Source organism: Lottia gigantea (genome assembly GCF_000327385.1).
Source record: "Lottia gigantea unplaced genomic scaffold LOTGIsca_42, whole genome shotgun sequence".
Lineage (NCBI taxonomy): Eukaryota > Metazoa > Mollusca > Gastropoda > Lottiidae > Lottia > Lottia gigantea.
This window is the reverse complement of record NW_008709463.1, coordinates 293,722-304,280: the sequence shown is the minus strand read 5'-3', so window position 1 is coordinate 304,280 and position 10,559 is coordinate 293,722. Positions and strand designations below refer to the sequence as shown.

Here is a 10,559-nt window from a genome sequence, read left to right as displayed (position 1 = left end):
TATTGTTATTTTTCTACCATATCTTTTATCATAGGTCGATAAACTTTTAGATTAGGCTACTTTCTTAGTATATCGCAATTTTACACCCTACCGATCATTTAACACTTGATTGGATTAGGTAATTACTCAAAATTATCATCAATTATGAGCCTTTCTTTAGGCGAGTTTTAATTGTCTTTGTACTACACAAAATGTTTGGAAACAACGGTGATAATAACTCGATAAACTTGTAATGACCTCCTAAAGATTCCTAACTTTGACTCAATTATGATTGTAAGTAGGACGTAAAACTTCATTCTTTTCATTTCATTTCAAATATTATTTCATAGCATTCGTCTCATCACAAGCTTTTAGTAGATATGATACATGTAATACCTTTGTTTTGAGTAACGATTTTAGACGATATTTTATCTCATTGATCTGAGAAACAGTTGCTATATGTCACGTCTCCGGTTCCATCAAAGTTTTTGTTAATGAAACTGATCTCGCATCGGACATTTGAGAAAAAACTTCAGAGGTCACAGAGTCAAGAGACACTAACAAAATGAAAGTTACGGAAAAGCGTCTAGTCGTTCGGATAGGACAATAAAGCAAGGAAACCTCTCGACATTTGGAGATCGAAAAAGAATAGGCTAATACCTCTGTCCTGGCAAAAAGGTTTTTTTTAAGTCCTCGTCACTTTTAGTGTGTTCACCTAGCTAGATTTTGTAGATTGATAAAGAAACAGACACATAATTAATTTGTTAAAGTTTTTAAATCTGTTTTATGCAAAATATATAAATGTTACAATTGAGTTTTGTAGTTTTGAAAACATCGTAAATGTTCTATGTACAATCCTGAGTCTTTATATAATCATCATATTTATAATAGATACATGATATTATATCTATAAATGGGAGATTATAATTTATAATTATATCAATGATATATAAATGTACATTATATGAAAAGTGTACATTATATGAAAAGTGTACATTATATGAAAAATATGTACATTTTATGAAAACTATGTACAATTATGAATGATAATAATGATAACAGTATGTACAAATATGGTTTTGAATATAGAGTTATATAACATTTGTATGATTATGTACAACTGTACAAGTTTTATAATATATACACTAAATAGCTTTTTATACAAACCACAACAATTATTTTTGATATGCAGGATGATAAATTATCTACAAAATATAAAAAACAAACTTCTATCTCATTCACTGATAATTTTTATACTTAGGTATTTTAGGTTTTCTACATTTTTTAGAGACATTCATAGCATCAATTTGCACCATTCCAATTTTCAATCAGACGTCTGTGGTTCCTGAAATTTCACTAAAACCAAGTGCTTGATGACCTCCATATGGCTGATTGATGTGGTGTAAATTGATGATATCCCTGACACAAATAAAATATTTAGAAAACATCTTTACAATCTCTTTAAATATGGGATAATAAAGTTAGTTATTAAAACCTAATAATTTTCATCCCTACCCAGTCACCCAGCCTATATTTAAATAAGTAATGTATAGTTTTGGTAGGTGAATTAGGGTTTGTAAGATTGGGGTGTGTTTTAACAGACAGGGATTCAAATTCTGAGAATTTTTCATTTAAATTTAACAGTAATGTTGAACTGTACTTCATTGTAATATTAAATGATACAGAAATGGTACAGAAATGTACATTAAGACTGTACAACAGGCTTGTAGCTACCCTAGGGGTCTCAGGGGGAGGGAACAATAATTTTTAAGGGGCTTAACTATGTGATTCAACAATAGGTAAACTTTTCATGGGATGCAAAATTTTTCTGAGGGGGCAAGAGGGGCTGGTCTTACCTCAGCTACTGGCCTGTTGTACAACAATTTCAGTCAGTACAGTATTCAATGTTTGAAGGTAATTATACACAATAATAATATAATAATATAATATAGTTCTACTACAAAGTAATTTTATATTTGCATACATTTGTTGTACAAATCATTAGATGATTTTTTCAGTGAGAATCACAGACAATAAAATTTATACCTGATGACTGAATGTTTTATATCTGAATACAATCCAAAAATAAAGGATGCATTTGGTTTTTATTCTGCAGGCAACTCCACTTGCTATCCATGATCTAACATCATTGATATGAAACCAAAGTTCTAGGTCATTTAAATGTTGAACCACTCAATAGTTCAATAGCTCATCAGCTGCTACCAGTGTTTTACCAATATGTTGTACTAGATTTCAGGTTTGAATCGTTCGTAATTGGATTTTTGAATTGAATTGATACAACAAATATATGATAATTTTGTACAAACACATTTCTAAGCCATGATTTGGTTGTACAACAAATGTATGATGTTATACAATAAAATACACATTCATATGCTATCATTTGGTTGTACAACAAATGTATCATAATATTGTACAATAAAATACACGTTCATAAGCTATGATTTGGTTGTACAACAAATGTATGATCATATATATACAAACAATGGTAAAATATGGATTTTATACAAATATATATGGAAACTTTATGAGAATGTACAAGTCTGAAAAAACTAGGGCAATATATAACTTTCATTATAACCTTAAAATAGTGCTGAATATTACCAATCTTAATCATGATACATGTCGTGACTTTAATCATGCCACTGTAAGTATCACCATTAAAGAAATACAATACATATCGTGACTATAATCATGCCACAACACGTATCACGATTATAGAAATACAATACATATCGTGACTGTAATCATGCCACAATACGTATCATGATTAAAGAGATACAATACATATCGTGACTTTAATCATGCCACTGTAAGTATCACGATATGTTTGATATCACGATAAACAAGATAAATCGTGACTTTAGGTTTGACACAAAAAGTAACACATTATGTTCACAATTTCAATATTTTTGAATCTAAATACAAGACACCTATTTGCATAGAAGGTAAAATATCAAATTCTAATTCAAAGTTTATATTATAAAGGCTGATACACAGAAAGTTTTTGGGGTAAAAATTCTTCTACAATGTGGAATGTACAATCTACTCTTTTATTTTTCTATATGATTTATATTCGCGAAACTAATTAAAAACACACATTTTATTTTCATTTGAGGCACAATTAAGAAAGTGAAAGAAAGCTCATGAATTCTATCTTTCAATCAGACAGAGTTTTTAACCTTTTTCTGTTCCAGGATCCTTGAAGATAACCCCCTCCCCTATAAATCATTACCCCCTCCCCTATAAATCATTACCTCCCCTCATCCCTATAAATCATTACCCCCTCCCCTATAAATCATTACCTCCCCTCATCCCTATAAATCATTACCCCCTCCCCTATAAATCATTACCTCCCCTCATCCCTATAAATCATTACCCCCTCCCCTATAAATCATTACCCCCTCCCCTATAAATCATTACCCCCTCCCCTATAAATCATTACCCCCTCCCCTATAAATCATTACCCCCTCCCCTATAAATCATTACTGGAAGGTTTTTCCTGCAATCTTTATTATTGTTGGAGAATATAGCCTGACTGAAAGACTAAAATCATAATTGTTTAAAACAGCTAATTACTCCCCAAAAATTTTAAAAGAAAAGAAAATGAATATTGGTAAGATTTTTGTCACAGAATTCTTGAATTATAGAGTTACATAGTTCCTCCATTCACTCATAACACAGATATCACACTAGAGTTACCTCCCCTTACTTCATTCACGTCTGCTTCCTGACAACTATTAATCCCTCCATTTTCCAACAAAACAAATTTTCAGATCATCTATAATGAGATTTTCTGAAATTTTTCATGCTGTCTGTCAACACGTCTGCTATTCTGTTCGTCTGTCTTTAAATACTAGCGCCATCTGCTGCTAACAATATGCCTAACAACCAATCAGCAAAGGGCAGATAACTCATACTTCTTCACCAATCCTATCATCTCTTAGAAATTCCTCCAGTCTCTCTCTATCTTTTGGTATTTCTGTCATGATGGTTCCAGGTAAAACCGGAACTGTTGTTTTAGCTGATGTAATGAATGCCATTTTTTCTCTGAAAGAAATCATTTGCAGAAGTTAAAAAAGGTTCACATAGCAGTACTTCTTTGTCAGACGAAATCCATTTCTTAAGGGTGGGATGACCATTGATATATCAACATAGCTAGGATAAAAAAATAAAACCAAAATATGTTTATGATACAATGAAATCATTCTTAATGGATTTGGTCATTTGGAATAATTCTTACAATCTTCTTCAACTGTATTTGTTTTAAATAATTCCCAAAATGTCAGAGGCTCAACTATATAGTGAACTGAAGTTGGTTGGGGCCTTACCCCTGGAATTCTTTTTTTAACATATGCTCTCCTACATTTTATTTCTGAGGGTGGGGCCCCGTGGACTTGGTTCAATCAGTAATTATTGTATATAAACCACTGTGAAATGTTCATATTCACATTAAAAATCTTGTGTATCAACTCTGACAAAATCATACCAGTTTATAAATTAGAAGGTATTCTTACTTAAATGAAATAACATTAGATGCTGGACTGTTTTTTCTCATTCGTTGAACATCTCTCGTCGCTCGTTTTAACAACTGTTCTGCTCGACGATCTTGTTTTGATGAATTGGCTTTCATTTCATTTCTCTGAGCCTAAAATATAAACAAATATATTATTTACTATTTATTGTTTATTTTATTTTTAGTGTTTTTTTGTTTTTTGTTTTTAGTTAAAAAATTACTCGTAGTGAGTTACAATATTGTTATAATCTAACCTAACAACCTAAAATTCTAACGAAGCTGTCATATGGCTTTACATTAGTTTTTGATATCCCACAATTCCTTATTTTATCTCGACAGGCTTTGATTGGTTAAAACTAACATCATTGGGACAGGTCTTTGGAAGAAAGTTAATTTAGATCACAATGTAGACTAAAAGTATCAGAAATAGAAAAAGATATGAAACTGTAATTGTATTTGAATTAAAATTGGTTAAAATAAAAGTTATATAAAACAGTAATCTATTTTTAATAAGATTGGATTCAAACATGCCTGAAATATTGTCTCTGATAAAACACATACAAAACTACATATAGTTCTTACATAGAAATAACATAATACAACCATTTTATATCTCCTTCCTCGACTTATTAAGTCATATTTTAAAAAGGTTATAATATTTCAACAAAGACTTCAAATCACAATCCAAGGTTTAGAAATAGGTTTAAATGTGATTTGAAGGCTTTGTTAAAATATTATAACCTTTTTAAAATATGACTTAATAAATCATTGTAAGAACCAAATAGTTTCATATATGATCATGCAATTTATTGATAATAGTTTTTATACAGTTCATTTACCAGTTAAATCATGCTTCTATCGATAAAAATAACTTCAGAAGAAAAAAAAATAACCTACACAAAACTTCAAAACCTCACACTATAGTGATTACTAGTTGTATATTGTTGTGAATAATGAAAGTGGTCATGATATCTGAACACAACTCACAACTCAGTAGCATGAGAGATATGTAAGAAACTTTATACTGGTGATCACTATAGTGTGAAGACATCTTTAATAAGTAATCAAAATAATAAATTATAATTCAGTCATCTGTATGGTTTATTAAATTATGTTAATATAATTTTTGTGTCACAGTTTCATACATCCATATAATTGATATGAATAATTCTTTAAAATTCAGTTTAGATTTTTGATTCTTATTTCACAAAAACTTATGCTATTCAGTCAAAACTGTTGTAAAATAATCATATTAAAAACAATGGTTCTCAAATAATAACACTATCAATTATTCAAAATTAACATAGGAATTCTAAAAATATCAAAAAATATCAAAAAATATCAAAAAATATCAAAAAATATATGTTAAAGGGACAATGGCAGGCTTAAATATTTTGAACAATCACTAAAAAGGAAAATTATGACAAAAATATTAGGGAAAATCTGAAAATTCATGCAAAAATATCAAAATGCCAAAATGAAGTTTCTTACACATCTTTTTAATAATGACAGAGTCTGAAAACAAAATATCAACTTTTTTTATTTTACGCTTTCTGGAATCAGGGTTCTGCTATTAAAATATTTAATTCCATTATTCAACATTTATCATAAAGCAAAAAATCAACCACTTGTTAAATATAATTTATATAAAATCAATTCATACAGCCTTTTTTTTTAAAATCTCAATCCAATCAATCCAAACAACTTAAATTTAAAATCAGCCCTTGTTATTTATAGTTCTTGATGTTATTTTCTAAACCTTAATATCTATCTGAAGATCACACAGCATGAAACTCAGAGTAACAACTTGTTTTAACTAATTAATCAATTAAATCAAACTTTATCAAAATCAACCTGTTTATAAAAAAGTACCACTGATTTCAAAATCAACCTGAATACTTTAAAACTAGTCACCTGTTCATTACAAATTATTATTTTATATATCAATATCACAACAATATTGATAGTGATAGTTCTAGGCTTAATTATAAGAAAGGATTGTCCAATCGTAATGTTCTAGAAAGAAGAAGTTTAACATGGAAGAAGGTAAGAGTCAATGTCCAGTTTTATAAACTCTGTTAGTTTGGTTGATTATCATATTTTCAAAATCAACCAAAGTTAAAATATTGTTTCAAAATCAACTTAAGATTGAATTTCACACCAAAACTTACCAATTTCTCAGCCTCTGAAAGTAAGTTCTGGAAACTCTGATCATCATTCATCCATTGTGGCAGCTCTGTTTCACCTGAAATATTTAATTATTTATTTTTTCAAAATTAACCCAAATTCACATTTATATTTTGTGGTGTTAAGACAACATCTTTTGGTATTAAATAGACAAAATACATTAAGGAACAACGGTTTCTTAATGTGCTGTGATACTTCTAAATCTTACAAGGATTAGACAAAATACAGTATGGCATAAGACTCTAACTGAGAACTCAAAAACTCAATGCCCTTATTTGGTCTTAAAACTGTCATATTTTTCCAAGCCTTTCTTGAACTCTTGTTTTTAAAGCTAACAGATTTATTTTACCTTTGGTTTTAGCATCAGATAAACGTTTATTGATGTCTTTAAGTCGAGCAATTTCATCTTTAAGATGATCCAGTTTGGTATGGTTAGCTTGTAAGTCTAATTCTAGATCCAGGGAAGTTCTCATGGGAAGGGCGCTAGACGGTGGACCAGTTGTCTCTACTTCAGGCTGAAAAACAAAGTAAAAAAACAATCAGGTAACAAAATAAAAAAATCTAAAACAACATATCAGCAATAAATTGGAATTTGGAAATATTTGGAAAAATTGTAATGATTTCCAAACACAATTCACAACTCAGTTACAAGAGAGTTGTTTTTAAAATTAATGACTGCTGTTCGTATTTGAAAAAGTATTAACGATTCGAATTCATTCAGCTGGTGAGAGCCCCTAATATTACTAAAAACTCTTACCTTTTTCCATCTTAAACTTCTCCTTTCTAGAGCATTACGATGGAATGGTCCTTTCTTGTATTTAGGCATAGAACTATCACTATCACTTCTATTTAACTATAAATAAACAGGAAAAATTTATGACACAGGCTCATTTTTGATGGCTGAATATTACTCATTCTACTATACTGTGGTTGTGTAAATGGCAGGACAAAATCTGATGTCAGTTTGTAATAAGGTTTGTCAGCTTTAAATCAGTTTTGGGAGAGTCAATATGGCTAATAACGTTATCAGAGATTTTTCACAAAATATTTAGGCGACTTCCATCTTTACTGAACTGTTCAAATATTTCAGCCCATTGCCCTTCAACCAACCAGGCAATGTCTGTCATTTTCAGATTAAATTGTAGTTATCTCCCTTACCTTACAGATGTATCCTGGACCTTGCCGACAGGCTGGAGAGAAAGTTTGGGACCGTCTGATGGCAGAGTTGCGTACAGCTTCGTGTGAACGTCGTTTAGCCTCGCGTAGTCTGTATTCACCCTCAGTGTTTGTTGATTGGTCACATTTATGAATATGTAATGATTCGTCTGATTCTGTGAATCTCTCGTCAAACTGGTCTGAATTTTCTAATCTCTCCAATTCTTCCAGGACAAGTTGATGAACCTCATTATAATCCTGAAACAAACAAGTACTTAAAGTTCAGAATTTGATAACCAAAAGAGAAACCCAGATTTATCAAAACAAGGGCAACATTCTACTTAAAGCACCCTCACAACTAAAATCATACTAATGACTAACTAATTTTAAAATAATTAATTGACTTATCTATTGCTCTGTGACCTAGGCCAGTGCTTTCATTGAGACTCATCTCAATACACCCTAACACCATAGTGATCACCAGTTGTATAGTTGCGTATAAGAATATCAAACTTAAATTTAGAACGCAACTTTCCCCTTCAAAAATAACAATATCCTCACCCCCTCATCTTCCTCTTCCAAATCATTATCACAATCTTCACAATAATCATCATCATCATCATCATTTTCATTATCATCTCGATCATTATTGGTATCACCATGACCTTCCATAGCTTCTGGACCTGCAAATATTCCAGAGAAAAGGTGAATTGAGTGATGAGCAAAATTGTATTTAAATTGGATTTCTTAGTCAATGATTCTTTGATAAAAGAAGAAATTCTAGGAAAAGTCCCTTTAACCCTTTAATGTTATAGTATTCTTGGAAAAACAATAATTAGTAAAAGCAAAAAAATTCTGTTTACTAAGAATCTCTGATAAAATCAGGGGTAATAACTGTATAGTAGTGGACTCCTCTCAAAGAGAAGTACCATCAGGTGTTTAGAAAAGTGTTAGCATAGTAAAACTAAGTATCATCCATTTCTCAACAAACTTGCTCATCGAAATTTCCCTGAAAGCCAAGTCTAAGGCAGTAAATGCTTCCAGAGTTACCTACCTTGGTTTCTAGTCAAGGTTGACGTCTGTGATGAAATGATGGTAGATTCATCACTGGACTCTTCTTTTAACTTGACTTGTAATGATGATGCTTTACTCTGACTGAAAACACAGAATAAATAAGTCTTTAGATTATGTCCTTGCAAATATATTATTATAATAACATACAGGTGAGAGTATTACAGGGCCATAACTATATCATAGCAAATACCTCATGTTGAATTTCACAAAATAGATACAAAAATAAAAATAGGATGTCTGCTAACTATGTTGTTTAATTGATGTCTATGGTAAAGAAGGTCACCCTATGAAGGAATGAAAGCTTTGCAATGTATGACATAACTGTCTTCCAAGACAACAGGATTTTCATAGAATATTTTGTTCTGCAAGAAAGAGGCTCAGTGTACACATGGTAAAAAACCATTTTCAGCCTGTTTCTTTTAACAGAAGTTTTAAGCTTACCTATTATTTTCTAGAGATGAAGATCTATCTTCACTGGATAATGAAGACTTCCGTAATTTAGCAGATGATGCCTCTAATAACAATTGAACTTTATCATTGTTACTGGAAGTTTCTTTCTGAAATAGAAATCAAAATCACATTCTTATAAATAGATTTCACTTAGGAAATGTCTCCCCCAAATTCTGAATGCGTAAAATTTTAAAAAATTATTGTTATTCTCATATACCTGTTAATATATATATTTTTTCTGAATATGTAAAAATTGTTTTAAATTATTGTTATTTTCCTAAAACTATGATAATATAATATAAAATTCTCACTGTTAAAATAGAGTTTAATACATTTTAATATTTCTACTTGTTCATTGGATATATTTTTTTAGTATTTTACAACATCCTGATAAACCAGACTACATTTTAATATTTCTACCTGCTAATATATATATATTTTTTGTATGTATTTTAAAATGTCCTGATAAACCAGACTACATTATTTAAATAATTGAATTATAAACTAAGATGAAAAGCCTTCTTTTCCACTTTTATATTGGTTAATTTATAGAACCCTATTCATGGACAGAAAAAAAAACTACATTGCAAAGTTTACATACAGACAGAATTATTAAGTTAATTAATTTTGGCAACCAATTCAACAAAAAAGTTTGATTAATGTTGTGTTTATTTTGAAAATTGAAATTAAGATATTAGGAAGATTTCCAAACTTTCATTCAACTTCATTATATCCCACTAAGTCTGATTTAATTAGAAAATAAAAACCTCGTTAAAATATTAACGAACTTCAACCATCAAAATAAACATGAGTAATTTAATTATAATTAGTCTTTCATGTTGAAGAATTACAATGTACTGTTGTAATGAAATAGAGTTTTATATCCTACTGTTATGAAGGTATTCAAGGGTCACAGGGTCACGTGATACTAACAAAACTAAAGTATTGGTGATACCTCAGTATCAGGATTTCAAAAATAAATATGTTAAAGAAAGCCAACACCTTCAAGGTTGTGGAAAATCTCCATAAATAAAGGGCCAAGTTTTTCTGACCGATTCCAGTCGACAACTTTCACAATATCATTCTGAGGTTAGAATAGAGGCAGATGTCTTCGACTAGGGTTAACTGTGACAAAAGTGTACAGCCCTGTCGTTAGGGTGGGGTGCGTAAGGGCTTT

The 10,559-nt window shown here is 30.3% G+C and overlaps 1 protein-coding gene across 1 annotated transcript; it reads right to left on the bottom strand.

Annotated features, from left to right (window-relative positions):
* Positions 1-3,914: 3,914 nt before the first annotated feature.
* LOTGIDRAFT_122954 (hypothetical protein) lies at positions 3,915-7,556 on the bottom strand (the record flags this gene model as incomplete). The annotated part of the gene is made up of 5 exons (XM_009060365.1): positions 3,915-4,050; positions 4,518-4,642; positions 6,688-6,761; positions 7,053-7,206; positions 7,455-7,556. Coding segments are annotated over 5 exons (591 nt in total), but the record flags the coding sequence as incomplete, so codon positions are not given.
* Positions 7,557-10,559: the final 3,003 nt, after the last annotated feature.